We start from the raw sequence: 22332 nt of genomic DNA on the forward strand, positions 1-22332 counted from the left end.
CAGATAATTGTACTAAAAGAAAACTAAATTAGCCAAATGTTAGGCTATCCAAAAGTATGTGTGAGTGTGTGTCAGCTTCCTCTTCTTAAGCATACAACTCCCCCTTTCACTATGCACTTTTCCCTTTGTGTTGCTCTCCCCCTTTCACTGTGCTCTCCCCTTTTTTGACACAAATAGCTAAAGACTGTCCTCTAGCTTTTGCTGAATAGCATCTAGCTGTGTCTCCATTGTCATGAGACACATTTGGACCTGATTGTTGGTGGAGTAAAGAACTTTTTCAAGCTTGACAATACGCTGATGTAGACTCACAAACAAAATACCCAACCTGTCACCGTGATGGTTAGATTGTTCATGCTAAGTGCTAGTTGTCTGTAGCACAGGAGTAATGGGAGAAGTAGTCTCGGTATGCACAGGTGTAGCAAAGCCATGACCGGATGAAGTGGCATGAAGGAAAGGTTCACTCTTAGGTGCTTTGGAAGAGTGACTTTTGCTGGCTTGAAAAGAAATCATGGACAGTGGACGAAGACGATCCATTTTCTTCCCATCTGTTGGTGGACTTACTCCTTTAAAAACCATGATCTTTATAACAAGACTACAAAAAGGAATGCATGTTCGTGTTACTGATCGAGCCGTTGTTTCCCCAATGATTTGAAAGATGTGAGCACATATGTCAATTGGAGCTCCAGTGATCAGATCACATAGGAACTGAGCTCTTCCAAGGTTGATGAATGCAGTGTTTGAGAATGGATACAGGTTGAAGAACATGATCAATTTGAGAGTATTCAGTTCAGGTGTAAACTTTGTAGTGCCTATGGATGTGCCTTTGCTCGAGACTTCATGATCAGGCCCGAGGACTTGAAGAATGTCTTGTATCTAAGGCTGTCTATCATCATATGGAGTAAGGTCTACATCTGGTCTAGTGATGTGAAGAACCTTTGCAATGTAGTCAGGATTGATGGTGAACTCTTTTCCATAAACCCAACACTTCAACTCAACTCCAATTTACCTAACATTTGAATAGAATTTCTTGACCAATTCATCAATCAGGTCCTCAAAGTTCTCGAATAGATCAGCCCAATCTTTTGCTTCAAATATCCTAGGAATAAATGTAGTTACCAAGGTTTCAAATTTGACCACTCATTCCACCACAGTAGGAGCTTTCTGAAAAATGCTAGAGTGTGTTTGTGAATCAAGAGGAGTCCTAAATCTTTCACTATTTGACTTTTGAGACGAACAGCGAGTCCGTTTTGAAACAGGGGATGATGGAACATCAATTACAATGTCTTTTCCTCGAGAGGAACAGCGAGACATCTGCAAAAGAACAGACACACAACAGAGAACCAAGTGCAAAAACCACAAGACACAAACATTAACTTGATTAGATTCAAGTTAGTCAATGAAATAAGTGCACAATGAAATATAGAAAGAGATAGCACACAAATGTGGTAAATGGATTAAGAATGCAGCATTTAAGCACGAGAAACACTGGTGTGTGTGGTGTGTAGGCACAACTAGGCACAAAGTAGTCTATGAAAGCCCTAGAAACACAAGTAATTGTCTTTGAGACAAATTACTACAAGTAGGAGTGTTCATGGTGCGGTGCAGTGCGGTTTTAGGCCATTTTTAGCACTGCACTTTGCAATGTGGTTTAGCTAAAATTATAACTACACCACACCTTATTTTTGTTGTCACATGTGTGGTGCGGTGGTGCGGTGTGGTTTAAAGTTTAGCAAAAATCATAACTGCACCGCACCTCATTTTTGTGGTCACATATGCGATGCGGTGTATAAGATGCGGTTTGAATGATTTAAAGTTGGTATATTTTTCAAATTTTGGGCTTTTTCTACCCAGCCCAAAACTTATTTTTCCCTTTGTTTTGGTCCAAGTTTTAAACTATTGAGCTAGTTTTTCTATTTTGGGCTGGCTTTCCTAATCAACACTTGCTAGGGTTATCAAACTATTTTTTTTTTATTTTTGGAAAACTAGGGTTATTAAACTATTAATAATATATTTAATATTAAAAATAATTAAATATATTAATATATAAAGAGAGTGCGGTGCAGTGCGGTTTTCTTATTATAAAACCGCAAACCGCATTGCACCATGCAATGTGGTGTGGTGCGGTGCACTATTACTTGCGGTGTGGTTATGCCATTTTGTGGGCGGTTTTGGTGCGGTTTGTGCGGTTTATGCGATTTGGTGAACACCCCTAACTACAAGCATGAAATGCACAGCACAACATAAGTTAGAACAGTTAACATGCTCAAAACAAAGACATAATCAAGGAAACAAGTATATCAAGCATCATTCAATCAAACCCCACAAAACCCAATCAAACAAACTCAACAAAATAAACCAACCCATGGCCGAAACACCATATATCACAATACTCAATAACAACTCACAAATCAAGAAATCCAAGGCAAAGAACATGAAATTTATAGTGAGAATAAGAAAACCCATACCTTTTTCTTGAAGATTGAGGTTAGAATGATGAACAAATGGAGGTTTTTCGAGAGTGACTCGGTGAGTTTGAGAGGGGTAAAAACAGGGAAGACAATGAACAATCACAAAAATTCGAGGGAAAACTCAAAAAGGTTTTAAAAACTGACCTATTTGCGCAAAACACGCGTTTTTCGTGACTGAGTCAAGTCGCGTTCAAGTCTCCAAGGCAAGTCGCCAGAACACTTGAAACAAAAATTTTTGGTGATAGTTTTGGCTACCATTTTATTCAATGACTTTACTCTTGGTGACAGTTTTGTTTATTCTTCATTAGTTCTTTAAGCTACTCATACCTCTTGGTACCCAATTCTCCATCAAATTCCTTAGCTGATAAGATGTTCAGCATGGGGAAAAGAAATCAATATCTGACTTTATACTTGGCCTCTTGTTTATTCTTGAGTCTGAGTTACAGGTTACAATATTGTTATATACCAGCCAGTTGGCTCATGTCATCTGTGTATAAAGTTGAAATATTAGTTTTCAATCTAAAGTATATCTCAACGAAAGCATAACTTATCTTATATTCTTGTGTAAAACACCATAGTGTTCAATTAAGCAACGGAGCATGCAGTCAACTACTCAAAAGATAATTAAAAGAAAACCACAAAGAAAAAACAAGTCATCAACCAACAAAATGCAAAATACAACAATTATAGAAAACCACCACATCTTCACTGCAAAATCCCAGAAGATCAAGAATCAATGAGACATAAATCTTTACTAACACAGAATAATAAATTTCCAGGTAGTAAAGGATGCTTACAATAACCATTACACTAAAGAGAATCAAATTTGATTATATGTATAGCATACAAGTAAAACCGTTGCACTTAAGATTAGTTAAACCAGAAACCATTGAAAAATGAAAATCGCAATAACTATTTATCTTATTAACATTCACGTTACCTTATAAAAGCAACTACTCCCAAATGGGCAGTTTCCATTCCCAAAATCGAAGTGCTTGCAATCAATGGACCTGCAAGAAAGACAATAACAAACTACAAAACTGAGAACAACAATATGCGTTCACAATACTTCAATTGTTAGTTATCTAAATTGTTTATCAGTTTCTTGAATTTACTACCAACACTTTCAGGAAAATTGACTAAACAGTATCTGAAAGTTGCGAGTTCTCAAAAACTTTCTGATAGAATTTTCTCAACTAAACAAGAGAGTAGTAGTAGATGACTCCGTGTTACTAGAAAGTTAGTGAATTACAACTCTAGTAGAATTATTTAAAGGGGGACACAAATCAAATTTGAAAATCAAAAACCAGAAACAGGATCACAAGTAACATGAAGGTCTATTGTCTAGACAAGAGTTAAGAAATTACTTGAGCTTTGCCTTGTAGCTATCAACAATGTCTGGGTTCTTTTCAACAAAATTGATCAAAGCCATAACAGGACCAAAATACGATGGAAAGTATCTTCATAGCCTTCTAAAGGAAAATCTAGGGAATACTCAATTACGCCACACACTGACCAATGTGGTAATCCCAACCTTTGACATCAGGCAACTCCAGCCAGCCATTTTCTCCAGCTATGAGGTTTTGAAATTAATCCAAGTTTCTAACTTAACTTTACCTGAAATTAATCCAGACTAATGAGAAGGAATTAAAACTCCACATAAATAAAAAAGAACTAACATATATTTGTATCCCTGCCTTAATTAGGTGAAGAACCATGCACACTTTGATGCCTTACTTTCAGATATATGCATTGGAACCTCAGCTGCCCCAACATTAGGCAATAACCCCTGACTCTGCATCCTCCCAAACAAGCCCTTCTCATCCTTCTACCTCTGCTGCTACCCAAAACAAATGATCATAATATTATACGTCACAGTACATGGCTTATGTGGCACTGTGCACGGCTTAAGGTGATAGCAATTTTATTGAATCGCTGCCATTAGGAACTGTGCCTCCTATGTTTCCCACACATCTTCTGAATTTGTTAAGAAGTAAGAGTTTGATGCAGCTACAGCTAGCATCTGTCTAAACTGCAAGTCATATGTACATCAGTCAAAACACAACAGCTACAGCGGGTAATGTTAAAAGTTCACGTAGGAGGCACATGTCAGATTAAGTGTGCTAGCCACGTGTTTTTATCTGATTGGCTGTTTGTATATAAGCTATTTACATTCTGTTTTTCTTGTATAGCAGCTAGATTTGGATTAGTTACAGAGAGAGTTAGATTAGTTCTCTCTCTGTTAATTCTAATCAAAGTAAGTATACCGATAGAATTCCTATCAGTTTATTGAGAGTTTCTCTTTTAGCGATGATAGTCACTCCACAAGTACAAACTCTTTCCCCTCTTCCATTGAGTAAAACATTGTCCTGTTCTTCAAATTTTTCCCTACTATAATCTCTCAACAGGTTATACTTTTATGTGACACACTTCCCCTTGCCCATCTCCACAGTAATAAATAAAATGGCCAACAAGAACAATAGAGTGCAATTGGTATGGAGTCTAAAGTTATTCTTCTTTATTTCCCTTTCCTCCTTTTGTGTGCGTGTGTCTTGTAGGATCCTAGATGATGGCTTTAATGACTGCACACATATTCTTGGAGGAAAAACACTCTAAGGTGTGCAAGCCTCAGAGTCAGTTATTGACCATTCAATCTTTAGGCTAACAATTTCAAACGTGTTATTTTTCATCCAAAATCCAAATAGCAAAATCAACCAACAATTTAAGCTCAAATCAAATCAGAATGTACAAATCAATCCCAAAATCCTCTCCAATACATCATTCTTTTCCTACAATTTTTAGACACCCAAACAGATTCTCGAATGAATCAAAGAAATTTAATAGAACTCAAATTTCAACACAAGTTAACGGTTAGGGATTCGAGCTAGAAAATTTACCAATTGAAAACACCAACAATAAAATTATAAAAAAAATAAAAAAAATAAAAACTAAAAATTTTCAAAAAAAAAAAAATCTCAACAAAACCGATAGAATACAAACTCATTTATTTTTCTACGATTTCTCACCAACCAAACAGATTCTAAACGAGTCCAAATAAATTTAATTGAGCTCAAATTCCACCACAAAGCTAATGAATTGAGCTAGAATTTCAAAGCAATTGAAATAAATATAACTGTTAAAATAAATAAAAACTCAAACAAAGCCTATTCATTTCAAACAATTTCTCCAAATATAGATGTAAACACAAATTTTTTCCAATTGTAGAAAATTAAACAATTGAAAAGAAATATGGTTTGCAAATAATAATTTGTATTGATGAATAACAAATACAATCTCTATTTCAATTCTTTTACAAAAGAATACCCTCTGATTCTATCTTCATTGAACTTGACTCGAATAAGGAATCTTCTTGACTTTAGTTGAAAGATGGATTGAACGGTCTCCACAACAAATCTCTAGCTTCAAGCTTATTAGAGATTTATTGTCTTTGAATATGAAGACTTTTAGGTTGAAGTTCTTTGGGGCTTTAGAGGCTTGATCCGTTGAGCTTCAAGGATTTGAGGTTTGTTGAAGTTTATGGAGGCTTTTTCAGCTTAATTCCAATAGAACTTCAAAGAACTTATTTGAATGTTCTTCGTGTGTTCTTGAGACAGTTTCTCCAGAGCTTTGACGTCTTCAAAACTTGGTCTTGAAAATGAGAAGGGATGTCCTCTATTTATAGTGATTTCAGAGGATAAGCTCCACTATGAATTAATATGCTTGAAAGTATGTAGCAGACTTTTGATTGGTCCAAATTCTTCTTAGAGATAATTATCTCTATTTATCTATTTTGATAAAGATAATAATCAACAAAGATAAATAATTATCTCTATTTAATTTATTTAATAAAGATAATTATCTACCAATTTTGAATAGACAATTTATCTTTATTTTATTTATTTATTTATTTTAATAAAGATAATTTACCCATAAATTTTGAATAGGAAATTTATCTTTATCTTGTGAGCCAAATGACACGTGACAAATTTTGATATGCCAATGTGATGCCAATTTGGATGACACATGTCATTATCTAATTTAATTAATTTAATGACATTAATTTAGAATTTGCCACTAAACTTGATGTGGCATTTTATAATTGGCTTAAAATTTTGCCTCTTACAATAGAATCTGAGTAAATCTATAGAAAAGCAATGAAATGAAAAGCCGTAGAAGATCGTACCTAGTAGAATCGGATATAAGTGTAATTTCCATAATTTCTTGGGAAATAAGCAGAGAGAGACAGACCTATAATCGGAAACTGGGGTGGCGAAGAGTGCTTAGTCTATCAACAGCTCGCTTCTATCTCGTAGATGAGATAGGTGACCACCACAAATCAACTTGTCGGAGATGAGATGAGCTCCGATCTTTAGGTCTTTTGAGATGAGTTCAGATCAATTTTGAGAGAATTTTCTGAATGTGTGAGTGGTTTCTGAGTGTGGAGTGTGAAAAAAATGAGTTTTCCTTTTGTATTTTAATTTTGGACTTTATTTCAAGGGTTGGAAATTTTGAGATATCTTCTATCAAAGGTTGCCATAGGATGCGTTGAAAAATGCTTAAATTTTGAGGTAAAATTAGCGCTGGAGTGTAAAAACTAGGCCACCTAATTTTAATATATTATTCCGAGGGTTGTATAGGTTTATTTCAAGGATTTTAATAACCCTCGGAATAAAGCTAATCAAACTTAACCATACGCCCCAATTTTTAGTGATGGTTTCGGCACTTTTTAGTCAACCCTTGAGAAAAGTGGGTTGAAACAAGTCAAGTTTGTTCTAGTGAAAGGACTAATACCACTCCAAGCATCATGCAAAAACCAATACTAAGCCCAACAAAACTAATCAAAGAGTGGCACTATACTTATAAAAAGGTATTTAGTATTAAATAATACAACGTCAAGCATATTAAAATCTAATGATTGAAAGATGTGTATAAAATAACAATATCAACATTCCACCACTACTTTAGGGTGTTAGTGAGTAATTATTTTTTGTATATATGTCTCTCATTTATTAGATTTTAATATGACTGACATAGTATTATTTGATACTAAATACTTTTTTCATCTCCATAAAAAAAAAAAAAAATACTTTTTTCATTGATGGTAAACATATGGTTTTATATTTTGTAATGTAATATGTACATGCATAAATGAACCGTACGTCACATTTGTGTAATGTTGTAATGGTCGCAATATTTTTGCAAACCAAACTGCCCGACAAAGTGGCTATATATAAAACCTAAGGGGAAAAAATCAGCAAAAGAAATCGTTAGATGTGAAATAAAATATTTTTGGAGCAAAACAAGAATAATGATATTAGCGTAGATGCAGCATGTCGCGAGATTCATTAACATAGCATATAGCTTTATTTGCTAAAATACAGACTCACCAGTCCACAGATGTGGAAACATTACAAACTTACAACAAAACACTAAAGCTATTATTACAAAGTTCAGAATGCATCTAAATAAGCAGAAGCAAAGCACTAAGTCTCCAACCAACACTGAAGCACACATATGTTCAAGTGGGAAAGACAAAAGGCTTAAGGAAATTCCAGAAAGCGAAAAACAGGAGCATGATTCCAGCAATAGTTGCTGTCCCTCTCCAAAAATCTTTGAAATATAGAGTTGTAAAGGATGCCATGACTTTGCTCCAAACGTTGTCATAGTGATCTTGAATGTTTTTACTGAGTTCCCAGTAGCAGGTATGATTAGCTTCTACAATTTGTTCGCGAAGTTTGTTGATCAGAGTTGCTACTGCGTTATTGTCGCCTAGCCAGTTAACAATAACTTTTTTCTCAACAAGTAGATCCACATCTGCTTCAGTGTTGATAAGATTATCCAACAATATAATATAATTACATATGTAAGCTTCCCGTGGATAATGACACTGCTCTAAGGCCATGAGGTTTCGAACAGCACATTCAGTTGCATCCCCTATTATAAAGGATTTGAGTTCCAAGACAGTCTGCATGTTCTCCAGGCATTTGAAGCGAGGAAAGCAAGGAAAGCAACTCAAGAACCATGACATATTTACAAATGGACAAATTTTCAATAAGTTACGCTTACGAAATTGAATGTCAAGAAGGCGTCCAGTCTCGGATTTGCTGACTTTGAATTCCACTCCGGCCTCAGACAGCTTGGTTGCACAAGGTACACGTTTAAAAGTTTTTCCACGTTTTGGATTCTGTGGATGGAGAAAATATCTTAGGAAATCAGTAAAATGTTTGACTTCCTTCTTCTTACCAGAGAATATCTTCTCGTAATCAGACTCCAGAACAAAACCGGAACTCTCCCAGAAATGGAAAAAGTATTCATAGACATGCCTACGAAAGGAATTATTTTCATTTTGCGGGTACACAAAAAGGTCACTGTAGGCAAACTCGTATAAACCCTCCAGAACAAAAAATGGAACCTGATTTTCTAGTAATATCAAGTCTAGCATAATATTATGGCTTCGCCATGGGTTTTCCTTTTCTTGGTAGTCTTCTTCTGGGTTGTCTTCTTTTGTTTCTTTTTGGCAAGTTATTACACATGCATCCAATAAATTCCACTCACACTTTTGGGAAATGGTAGTCATTGCTGGTGGGCTCATTGGCTTGTATTTATTCGTCCTCCACAACTGTTCAATGATAAAAATAGAATCCAAAAGAATCATTTGCATGAATTCTCTCTCTTTCCTGCCATTTTCCTCTGCATTACGAGGAAGGATCTTCTGGTATCCTTCATAACAATAAAGGATCTTCTGGTATCCAATTTTTTGGATGCATCCTACAAGATCATCCTTGCTCTTCTTCGTCTGAAACCAGGCTTCCCAGAAATATCTATATTTTAACTCTTCCATTTTCTGCAAATTGTCATTGTAGTGATGAAAAGGGCCTATTGAGATTAGCTTTGGAGTGTAGGCATCACCATTTACGTCACGGAGTTTCTGGGGAACCTTGTAGATACACCGCTTCTCAGGTTCCTCTTCCTTGGTTGGATGTGGAATATCTATAACATTATCATCGCTTTCTGACTGCATAACTTCCGTGTCCGGGAAAAGAAACTCTTTGCACGGACCGCTTGTGAGGTGGAAGGTTAATAATCAACTCTTTGTGTTCACGATTCACATTCTTCAATTGAATCACTAATATATGGAAATGCTACCTTTCTTGCTTTTCCACCTGTCGGGCTCTCTTTTCCTGGCCGCAAAGACAACGTTAACTAGCAGGGGTAAGTCTCACCTCTTAATAGCCCCAAAATAAAAATAAAAAAATTTGTTGCACATACATTAATACGCATAGAAGGAAAAAAAAGAAAAAAAGAAAAATAAATGGTAACAAGAACAAAGTTTAATTACAAATTAATCAAGTTGGAGGACATGCCATCTCACCCAACCTTCTTAAGTCATTTAACAAACCCATTCGAAACTTAAGTCGTTACTCTCCCGTCCCTCTCTCTCTCTCTCTCAACCACTTTCTCTTACTCCATCAGCATCCCCAAGCCCTTGTCTTTCTTCGCCATTCCCTATCCCCACTCCCTTCACCTCTATAGTGTCACCACATAACTGAATCAATATCATTTTCCAAAGCCATCGACTACATTCAATTTTGACCCAAGTTTGTGTCAATTGAGCTTAATAACTCAACCTAAACCCATGACCAGAATCTCCCACACAAAATCCAATTGTTCCCTTACCTAATTAGCCACCAATTGCCAATCAAATAATCAACCACCACCCATATCTAGCTAAGACCCACTCAACCAAGCCCCACATAACATACTATAATGGGTCCATTAAATGACTTAAGGTCATCATGTGAGATTCACATGACATGACACTTGTTTTAATTTAGGTGGATGTCACCTCTTGTCCAATTATATTTGTAACTAAACTTTATTTCTGTGAAAAAAGATTTCTTAAAGAAAATAGGAAATAACACCAAAAGCTTTTGATGCGAGAGACTAAGAAAGGTAAAAGAACAAAGAAGCCCTTGGCTTTCTGAGCAATGACCTAAAAGACTTCATAAAGATGTAACAAAGGTTAATCATCATTTTAATTAATTTGAATATCATTAGACAAAACAAAGCTTAATCATCTTTTTAACTCATATGGTTCTCAATAATCCAAAAAGGTGTTCGAAAAAGGGGCAAAAAAGAGTTTAAAGAGGGAATAAGCAAATCTGACCAAATAAGCAAAACCTAGAAAGCTTTACACAAGAGGAGATAAGAGACAAAAGAAAAGAAAAAGGAAGAGGGATAATAAATCTGAGGATTGTAAAGACACCCACCCCAGAAAAAAAACGACCCGAAGTAGTATTAAGAGGTAGGTGTTTTTTTTTGTGAATGATCGACCCCCTCCCACCTTTCATTTGTTTTTTCCCCTCCTTTTTTTTTTGGCTAACGGGAGTACATAGAGCCCTTTGAGATTTGAGCACCTCACTATTCTCTCAAATGAGTTCTTTGTCTCACATATACTAGGTTAGTGGCAAATCCAACAATGTTTTCCAGTAGGGTCAAGAAAAATATATCTATAATTTATAGCCACACATATCAATTTATGCTTAAAACGTGTCTATTAGATGATTGAGTGTGTCCATATATATATATATATATATATATATATATATATATTATTTTTATGTATGTATAAAAATTTGATCAAGTCAATTTTATACAATTTAAGAGAATTTTTGTTTTTCACTAAGTTGTGTAGTTATCCTTTAAATTAATTATAATTAATACTTTGAATATTTTAAATAATTTTTTGTGTTGAATAAATTAAAGATTACACATTAATCTATAATAATAGTTTTAGAAAACGTGAAATGTATAAAATAAATTAATTCAAATCCATTAATTAATAAATATTACTTTTATATGCCTTAACATATACAATGTAATATAATAATAATTAAATAAAAAAAAATATATATATATATATATATTTTTATGGATGAAAAAATATAACCTATCCTAAAATTTTAATTGTAAAAATCATAGTATCATTTCTTTTAATGGAAAATGAAAAAAAAAAAAAAATCAATGCATTCTTGTATCCTCAATATTTATTTAAATACAAAATGAAAAGGAGTTTGCTTTTAAAAAATACAGAGAATTAATGAGTTATATATATGGTAAAAACCGTATAATAATAAATACTAAAATAAAAAAGAGATATTGTACTTCAAATTAATATTTGTTCAAAATTTTAAAAATATGAGAGGCCATTAAGGAAAATTAGACAGAATAAAATATATTTTTAAAAAGTGGGGTGGCATGGGGGGAGAGGGGTGGGTTTGGGTCCTCTCCCTACACCACTGCACCTGGTAATTACTAGAATGATCCTTTGAGATGGCCTGAAAATGTTTGTTAGAAATTTCAAACCTAGATTCTCATAAATCTCATGATTGACCCTTGGTAGTGCTTCTAACTCACCACCAAAGAGGGAAAACACAGGCACATGCACCAGCTGTTTGTATGTATGTAATAATTGTATTAGTATTGCAAAATCTAAAGTTCGGCAACAGTAGTACCTCATCCTTTGCTTTTTTTGGTAGTAAAACCCATAATACAAACCCATAAAAGAAATTTTGTATAGAAGGGGTAAAAATAAAGAGAAAAGAAATTGATTATCTCATATATATAATTAAAATTAAGCTTCATGCTTACTAACTTATTCATAAATACATTATTATGTATAAGCCTAACTTGACAAATAATCAAACTTGAAATTAGATTAAATGTTTGTTTGTTTGCTAAAGACAGTAATATAAATTTGGTTGTTTCTTATAATGAATATAAATTGTTTATGAACATTTAAACAAAAAGCATCTAGTGGGTTCCAATAAAATTAACTAGTAAAGTTCTTGTTGTCGGATAAGAAATTTGAGATTCAAACCTCGTCTATACAAAAAACTAATTGGTATCTTGTCCAATAATAAAACACAATTATCAAGGAGCAGTCACAATAAATTAAATTTCTATTATATCTATATAGAAAATGAAAAGAAAAGAAAAAGTATCCACATATGTTTTCATATATGGCCATGGTGCATGGCTTTTTCTTTTTTTTTTTTTCAGTCGAGATAATATTTATATGTTCATTAGTGATGTTGTAACATAGTAGCACTTCTCTTTCTTCAATAAAACTATTATTCTATATTCATAATAATATGGAATATGTGTTGCCCCATTTCTTTGATTTGAATTTCATCTCCTTTTTCTCCACTACCTAACAATCTCTTCTTCTCTTTCATAAGTTGTACGTAGATCATATTAGAATATCTCTTATCAAACCTGTTATTGTTGAGGAATATTGTTTCCAAAATATCAAGTAATTACTCATTTAAAATATTTTTTTTATTAATTAATAGTATGTTTTAAAGTTTGAACTCTAGAGCAGCTAGAAAGTAGAGAAGATGAGAGAAGGGGGAGATGAATAGTTATATTTTCCCTTGTTTGGATGTTTAAGAAATTAATTACTAGAGGGTAGGAGAATAAATATCTATCTCCTATATTTAGATGTTTTAAAAATTAAAATGGAACAAGTATGCATCTTTTTTATGTTATGTCTTTGTATTAGAATCTCATTCCTTTTCCTCAGTGTGTGTGTGTGCACGTGCTTGTTTTTCAAAAATAAAATAAAATAAAATGGAAAAGAAAGAATATGATAAGAGAAGTATATATAACTCTTTTATTTTTTAATATAAGTGAAACCTCTACTCTTCCCCAATTTTTGAGATTAAAAATAAAGGGTTTGGCTCCAAATCTCTTCCCTACTTATTTAAGGATATATATATATATATATATATATATATATATATATATATAAAAAGGTTAATTTAAACATCCCTACATCCTATCCCCTTGCCTCTATCCCAATTCCCAACACAACAAATTTTCCAAAAAAGAATAGGATAAGATTTCTCTCTTAAGTAGTTTGGATAAAAACCCTTCAAACTCCTTATAAATGTTTTTATTAGATATAACTTTTAAAAACCTAATCATTTGATTGCATTTACTTTATTTTTTTAACACGCATAACAAATTTTGTTCAAATTGAATGTTATTTACTATTTGATCAATAACTTATTTTTTGAAATTTAAATATTTGATTGATAATATAACTATTAATATTTGATCTTATTCTTACTGAAATTTTACAAGCATGAAAAATATAATAAAAATATACAATCCAACGATTAAATTTTTTAAATTCACCTTCAATAAAAATATATAGGAAACGTGGTTTTTCTCTAAATAAATCTTTTCCAAAAGAATATATAGTAAGTACTGAAATGAGAAGGTAAGAACCTGCAAACTTCGCTGGAAAGAAATGCTTGTATGTCTTGAGATACCTCCTCTAAAATCACACTCATTTGTAGTCTGTCTCTTTTTGTTGATTATGTGCCCTGATCTCTTCCGCTTGCACTCTTATATATAGTTGGCGTAGTATGTCCAGACCGTCCCAATCCCAAACACTAAACTCCTTTTCTTTCCAAATCAGTCGCAATAATGTTTAGTCACGTCGGGCAACGGTGCACAATAGGGGACCAATGTTGCCATATATGTATTGTTTTATTTTACTCTAAAAACGGCCAAAACAGTGCACGACAGGGGACCAATGTTGCCACATATGTATTGTTTTATTTTACTCTAAAAAAGGCCAAAAGAGAGAGAGAGAGAGAGAGAGAGAGAGAGAGAGAGAGAGAGAGAGAGATTCTAACTTTTATCTCCAAAAAAAAAAAGCGCTAAAAGAAGACTTGGTATTAATTTCTTCTTGTTAAAAAAAAAAAAAAAAAAAAAACTTGCCATTAATTTGTTCATTAGTCATTCATTAAGGACCATTGCCATTGCCCTTCCTAATTGTTGTAAATTGCTACATAATGTTTACAAGCTAACAAGACAATAAATTAATGTGATTAATTTTACATCAGCAATATAATAAATAAATGGAAAAATTAACGAATGCTTTAAGAATATCAGTTTAGAAAATATTTTTAGAAAATTTTTATGGGAAAATAAAAAAGAAACTAACTTTTTCAATATTTTTTTATATTTCTCGTAAAAGTTGTATTAAAATTTTCCTAAAATTGTCTATTAACAAATGCCCTAAGAGCACCCGTTAACTGGATACATAAATAAATTTCTTAATTACATTTTAGTTGTGTTTTATAAAGTGATACATCAATTTATAAGAGCATTCACATCAGTCTCAGCAAAATTTTAGTTAAACAATGGAATGTGACTATGGTAGTTCCCTATTTATTGAATAACCAATGTTTGAGAAATATATACAAAATGTTTATTATTTATTAATATTTGATATTTATAAACATTTTTTGGATTTTTAGGTTTCGTTTACTCATATTTAATTGTTTTTAGTTTTTATTTAAGTTAAAATAAGATTCTAATATAGTAGTATATTTAGGATATATATTCTTAGGAATATTTTTACTTATGAATTAAGTTTGGGTAAATACATTTTTGTTCCTTATTTTTTACACTGTATTTTAATTTAGTTTCTAACTTTTCAATTATGTAAATTTGGTCCTTAACCTTTCAATACCATGTCAATTTATTCTCTGCTGTTATCTTTTGGATGGAAATTATTTACGTGGCTAACAGCTTAAATAAAATTTTAGTTTCCGTTGATATGTGATGTAGAACAGACAGCACATGCCTTCCTAAAGCAATAGGGGCATTGGAAGTCATAACGTAAGATCAAGGAGGGGTGCTAGTAGAGGCCATCGGGGCGACAATGTCGAAATTTCATGAAATTTAGTAAGTTGAAGGGAAATGGCATTCTGATCCAAATACGAGTTAACTCGAGTGTCACCTAAATTTAGGCAAATTCCATTGTTAAGGCCCCGAAAATAGTATTTTTGCTATTTATAGTAATATTTTTTTTTTCCTTAATAACTTTTAGTTTAAAAGTCAGAATAAGTTCCCATCTATTTTAAGACGTCTCTGAGAGACAATATTTTCAATTTCCGCAATTATCTCAATTTTTCTATTTTTGACAAAAATCACTATTTTGCCACCTAATTACGTGATTAGCACAAATTAGAGTTTCTAGGCGTTGCCCTAGCCACCCTAGGGTTTCTTTTACTATTTAAACAAACTATAGCCTCTAGGGAAATTTAGTTTTAAGATTTATAAAATAGAGACTTTGTCTATTTTTCTTTGGTGGGTTAATTCCTGATTTATCACTTTGTGGATTCAAGAAACCCCTCATGAATTTGAGGTTTACTACCCAGGAACTAATAGTTTATTTTCTGTCCATCAAAGAGAGCATCGTGCGTGCTTTCTTCAAACTTTCACGACATCAATGTGGCAATAAGCTAGTTTTTTATTTTGGCTGTTTGCCATGTCAACAATTTCTGTCCAAGAGATAATGGAAAGGACTAAATTGACATGACATTGAAAGTTTAGGGACCAAATTAATATAATTGAAAGGTTAAGGACCAAATTCAAATATGGTGTAAACGATAGGAACAAAATACATAGTTTACCCATTAAGTTTATATAATATATAAGTTGGTCATAAGCTTAAAAACGAAAATTCATATTTTTGTATCAATAAAATTTTTCAACTATTTTTTTTTTCCTTTCATAAGATAGATTTTATAGTAAAATTCTTCTTTTGAGTATTCAAGAGAATCCTTCATGACTCTAGGTCAAAATTTTCCTTCACATGAATATTAAACAAGTGATATGAATATTAAAAAAATATTAAAATTCTTCTATGTGTATTATTTAAACAAGTCACATGAATATTAAAAAAATGTTATATGACTAAAAGCACACGCAAATTCTCTTTTCAACCACCACATAGATAGACGGGTAGGCTCCATTTTCAATTAGTAAAGCCTCTTGTGATCAAATATGAGATATAGGGTTCAAATTCCACCTTCTTGACCTCATGATAAAAAAACATGCATTATAGGTTGAAACTTTATCTTATCTGTTAATTTTTATTAAAAAAAAAAAAAAAAAAAAAAAACCCTCTATCTGGTTGGAGAAACTTTCTTGCTAACCAATTTCACACATTTCTTTTTGAGCTGAACTAAAATAGTAAAATGGTAGGTCACATTTTCAAATACATATGTAAAACTTTTATACATGTAGTTATGTACCATGTAGTCTCCCTCACAAATTAATGAAATTTGCTCACACCTCCCTGTGTCAATTTGTTTCATTAAATGCTAGCATGTCACAATTTGTTTCATCAATTAAGGGACCTTTTGTCATTTTTGTTGGAACGATGGGGAAATGCTCCTTTCACAAAACGTGACTTTTTATACTTTCTATGAAAGGAGGCTTCATCTGATCTTGAAAGAGATAAGATAAGGTGCCACGTGTCAATATTTTACAATTGCAAAGATTGACTTCTTTGTTTTTGTGAACATAAAACTTTGTTTGGTTGGACGGAAAGCATGTAAAAATATTTTTTTAAAGAAAATATTTTGTGTGTTTCTGAAAAAGCTCTGAAAAATATTTTCATTTGATTGATTGAGTTCCTAAAAATGTTATAGAAAACATATTTTTACTAAAAATTTTATGAATTTTTAGGTTTTGTTTACCCATTTTTAATTGTTTTTTAGTTTTTATTTAAGTTAAAATAAGGTTCTTATATTGTATTATATTTAAGATATATATTCTTAGGAATAGTTTTACTTATGAATTAAGTTTATATAACATATAAGTTGGTCATAATCTTAAAAACGAAAATTGAAATTTTCATATCAATCAAATTTTCAACTTTTTTTTTTCTTTTCATATGATAGATTTTATAGTTAAATTCTTCTTTTGTGTATTCGAGAGAATCCTTCATGACTCTAGATTAAATCTTTCCTTCACGTGAGTATTAAACAAGTCATATGAATATCAAAAAAATATTAAAATTCTTTTACATGTATTATTTAAACAAGTCACATGAATATTAAAAAAATGTCATATGACTAAAAGAACACATAGATTGTCTTTTCAACCACCACATAGAGGGGTGGACTCTATTTTGTTTAACTGATAAAACCTTTTGTTATCAAATAAGAGATCTATGTTTCAAATCCCGCTTTCTTGACCTAATGATAGAGAACAATCATCATGGAACGAGCATTATAAGTTGAAATTCTATCTTATCTGTTAAAAAAAGAAAAAAGAAATAAAAAATAAAACCTTTATTTGGTTGAAGGAATTTTCCTGCCAACCGATTTCACACATTTCATTCTAGCCTGAACAATAATTGAAAAATGATAGATCACATTTTCAAATACATATGAAGAAACAAAGACTTGGTCCTACTGACTACAACTGCAACAATGTAAAATGAAGACTTCCAGTTTTGGTCATGAATTAAGGGACCTTTGTCATTGTCATTTGATCGAAGGGGAAACGCTCCTTTCACAAAATGTGACTTACGTTCTATGAAAGGAGCGATTCATGTCTTAAAAGAGATAAGATAAAGGGCCACGCGTCAATATTTTGCAATTGCAAGGATTGTGTTAAGTGCTGAGTTGATGAGGTGATAATAGCTATATTTCGAGGTTAGCTAAGCCTCCTGGGATGAATGAAAGAATGGAGAAGAAGAATAGAGTAACAGAAGGAGAAATAGAATAACAGAAGAATATTGAGCTGTTCTGTATTGATGATCCCTTATGGTTACATCCTCTCATCCTTATACCCCAATTCTCTGTGGTAAGTGACTGCACATGGCTGTGCTTACAGCTGTGTAACTAACTCATACTCCAGCTGTCCTAGCTGTCACAACTAACTTCACTAACCTTCACACCTGATTCGGGTACAAGCATCCTTCTAGCCTTATTGTAGTTCCTACATACTCACCATTGCCATTTTAGCTAATTAGGTACCTTAGCAGGCAGCCAAGCACTTAACCAATTAAAATAGCAATTACATTCAGCAATCATCCTAACTAAGACTCCTAACAATACCTCCCTCTTTAAAAGACCTTGCCCACAAGGTGAGGGAACCTCTGCTGCATCACATATAAGCTCTCCCAAGTAGCATCATCAACCCCTTCTCCTTGCCACTGAACTAGGACTTGAGTGATGGTCCTATTTCGAAGCTGGTGTGACTTTTCCTGCAGCACAGCTACAGGCTCTGTGATGACTGCCCCTTCCATATCAGTAGGTGGTAGAGTGGGAATTGAGACCACATGTTGACCCAACTTAGCTTTCAAGCAAGATACATGGAAGGTGGGATGAATTTTAGAATTTGGAGGTAAATCCAATTTATATGACACCTCCCCAACCTTCTGCAAAATCTGGAATGGTCCATAGAACTTAGGAGCTAATTTCTTCAACTGATGGTGCTTAAGGGACTTCTGTTTGTAAGGTTGGAGCCTCAGGAACACCCAATCCCCCACAGAGAAGCTTCTCTCAGTCCTCTGCTTGTCAGAATATAGCTTCATTCTGTTTAGTGCTGCTACTAAATTCTGCCTTAGTAAGGAAGTCAGTTGCTGTCTAGTCCTTAAATGAGCATCCACTCCTTCAATTTTTGTTGTACCAGCAATGTAGTCCATCAATCGTGGAGGAGGGTAGCCATACACTGCTTCAAAGGGAGTGAGCTTGAGTGAGGTGTGGAAGTTGGTATTAAACCAATACTCAGCAAGTGGCAACCACTCCACCCAAGTGGCTGGTCTGTCAGCTGCAAAAGCTCTCAGATAGTGTTCAAGACTCTTGTTCACAACCTCTGTTTGGCCATCTGTCTGGGGATGATATGCTGAGGACATTGCCAATTGAATGCCCTGAAGTTTCATCAGTTCTTGCCAAAAGTGAGAAGTGAAAACAGGGTCCCTGTCACTCACAATTGAAGTAGGCATCCCATGCAGTTTAAACACATGTTGCAGATACAAGTTTGCCACTTTAGAAGCAGTGTAGGGATGTGACAAGGCTATGAAGTGAACAAACTTTGTGAACCTGTCTACCACTACCATCACTACTTCCTTCATCTGAGATTTTGGCAAGCCTTCAACAAAATCCATGCTCACAGCCACCCAAGGTCTCTCTGGAATAGGCAAGGGCTGTAGTAGGCCTGCTGGATGACATGTTTCATGCTTGAGTCTTTGGCAAGTGTCACACTCCCTAACATATTTCCTCACATCTGACTTCAATCCAGGCCAATAGAAGTCCCTTTGAACCCTGTGCAAGGTTTTAAGGACCCCAGAATGTCCCCCCCATGGCCCATCATGTACTTGCTGTAGAATAGCTGTTTTTAAGGCTTCACATGACCCCACATACATCCTGCCCTTGTACAACAGCAGCCCATTGTGCATACTAAATCCCTTAGGACCCTCCTTACCTGATTGAAAAGCTTCCAAAATACTCTTAACATGGGCATCAGTAGCATAACTGGACTTAAGTTGAGCTAACCAGTCAGGAGTAGGGAAAGAAATCATACACAAAACCCCATTTTGAGATGAGATTTCATCACTAGGGACCTGTCTGGACAAAGCATCAGCTACTACATTTTCTTTTCCCTTCTTATATTCCACAATAAAGGCATACCCTAGCAGCTTGGTGATCCACTTTTGTTGGGCTGGTGTACCAATTTTCTGTTCCAGAATATACTTGAGGCTCTGCTGGTCTGTCCTTACCAGAAAGGAGTTTCCAACCAGGTATGGCCTCCACCTTTGCACAGCAGTGACCAAGGCTAGCAGTTCCTTTTCATAAGTTGATAAGGCTAAACTCCTGCCTTTAAGAGCCTGGCTGTGAAATGCTATAGCTCTCCCTTCCTGCATTAACACAGCTCCCAATCCAACACCTGAAGCATCACACTCCACCACAAATAGTTTATCAAAGTTTGGAAGAGCTAAGACAGGTGGATTGGACATAGCAGACTTGAGATTTTGGAAGGCCATCTCAGCTTCTTCAGTCCAAGCAAAAGAATCTTTTTTCAAAAGGGCTGTCAGTGGTGCTGCAATCTGCCCATACCCTCTCACAAACTTCCTGTAATACCCTGTGAGACCTAGGAACCCCCTCAAGGCCTTAACATCCTTTGGAGTAGGCCATTGTTGCATTGCCATTGTTTTCCTAGGATCTGTCCTTACTCCCTCACCAGAAATCAAGTGGCCCAAGTACTCCACCTCTTCACAAGCAAAGACACACTTGGATTTCTTTGCAAATAACTTCTCCTTGGTTAACACCTCCAATACAGTTTTGAGATGGGAAATATGTTCAACCAGGGACTTGCTGTACACCAGAATGTCATCAAAAAATACAAGAACAAACCTTCTAAGGTAGGGTCGAAACACTTGATTCATTAGGGACTGGAATGTTGAAGGAGCATTAGTGAGTCCAAAGGGCATAACCAGAAATTCATAATGCCCTTCATGAGTCCTAAAGGCTGTCTTAGGAATGTCTTCCTCACTTATCCTAATCTGATGATAGCCCGACCTTAAGTCAAGTTTAGAAAAAATGCAAGCACCATTCAGCTCATCAAGCAATTCATCAATAACAGGTATTGGAAACTTATCCTTAATGGTATTCAAGTTAAGCTGTCTATAATCAATGCACATACGCCAAGAACTATCTGCCTTCCTCACCAACAAAACAGGAGATGAAAAGGGGCTGCAACTATTCCTTATAGAACCAGCATTCAACAATTCCTTAACTATTTTTTCTATCTCATTCTTTTGATAAAAATGATACCTGTATGGCCTCTGGCAGACTGGTTGAACTCCATCTTTAAGGGTAATATGGTGTTCATGACCCCTGAGAGGAGGCAGACCTACTGGAGTATCAAAAACATGAGAAAAATCTTGCAGTAGATCAGTTACTGCCACAGGTAATGCAGCCTGTTTCTCCAGTGATGAAGTGTTTGAAATATGAACTAACAGACCCTTTTTGATTGGGGTTTTAAGAAATTGATCACCATTAATGAGATGTGAATCAGTTTGCTTCAATCCTTGCAGCTTGATGTTGTGCCCCTGATGACAGAATTCCATAGTTAAGAATTGGAAATTCCATTGAATATCCCCCAATGTAGTTAGCCATTGTGTTCCTAGCACTACATCACAGCCTCCAAGTGGTAACACATGGAATTGAATAGAAAACTCCCTTCCCTGCAAGCAGACTGGTACTTGATCACAAAATCCCTTAGTCCTAATCAAGGCACCATTGGCTACCTTGACCTCCAGTGTCTGTGATTGGTCCACTGCTAATTTCAGTCCAGGGACTAAGGCTGCATCAATGAAGTTGTGGGTGCTGCCTGTGTCAAGCAACACTACCATACTTACTCCATTGATTTTACCCCTAATCCTCATAGTACCAGGCGTGGGGTTGCCAATTAAAGCATATAAGGTTATCTCTACCTCCTCAGGATTGGTATTGGTGTCTTCTTTCTCAGCCCTTGAACCTTCCAGGTCTTCTTCCAACTCAGTAATCTTGACACCCGACTGTGGATCAAGTCCCAAATCAATTCCCTCAAGCAGAAATATCTTGGCACTTTTACATTTATGACCAGGACTCCATTTATCATCACAGTTATAACATAATCCTTTCTTTTTCCTATCTTCCATTTGAGCAGGAGAGATTCTTTTAATTGGAATTCTAGACTTGGCCTCTAAAAATGTGTTGACTCTAGGAGGACCCAAAATAGATGGCTTACCCGATTCTTGTTGGATTCTAGAATTCTTTTTGCAACTGCTCCAATACTCCTCTTGAATCTTAGCCAAACCAAAGGCTGCATTCAATGATGGTGGATTTAACATTCTCACAGGCAAACGGATTTCATCTCTCAAACCACTTAAGAAGCAACTCATCTTGTGTGTTGATGATAAGCCTTTGATTCGATTTGATAAGGCCTCAAATTCAGCTTTGTAAACAGCTACTGATGAAGTCTGTTTCAACCTGGTAAGGGC

General features: G+C 34.5%; 1 protein-coding gene across 1 annotated transcript; it reads right to left on the reverse strand.

The window, feature by feature from the left end:
* Window positions 1-7790: 7790 nt before the first annotated feature.
* LOC126723164 (UPF0481 protein At3g47200-like) lies at window positions 7791-13848 on the reverse strand. Its single transcript, XM_050426457.1, has 2 exons — window positions 13764-13848; window positions 7791-9649 (listed from the first exon to the last, which is right to left on the reverse strand). The coding sequence occupies exon 2, from the start codon at window positions 9487-9489 to the stop codon at window positions 7987-7989; it is 1503 nt and encodes a 500-aa protein (XP_050282414.1). The 5' UTR covers window positions 9490-9649; window positions 13764-13848; the 3' UTR covers window positions 7791-7986.
* Between the last annotated feature and the right edge of the window lie 8484 nt (window positions 13849-22332).

This window comes from Quercus robur, chromosome 4, assembly GCF_932294415.1.
Source record: "Quercus robur chromosome 4, dhQueRobu3.1, whole genome shotgun sequence".
Taxonomy (NCBI): Eukaryota; Viridiplantae; Streptophyta; class Magnoliopsida; order Fagales; family Fagaceae; genus Quercus; species Quercus robur.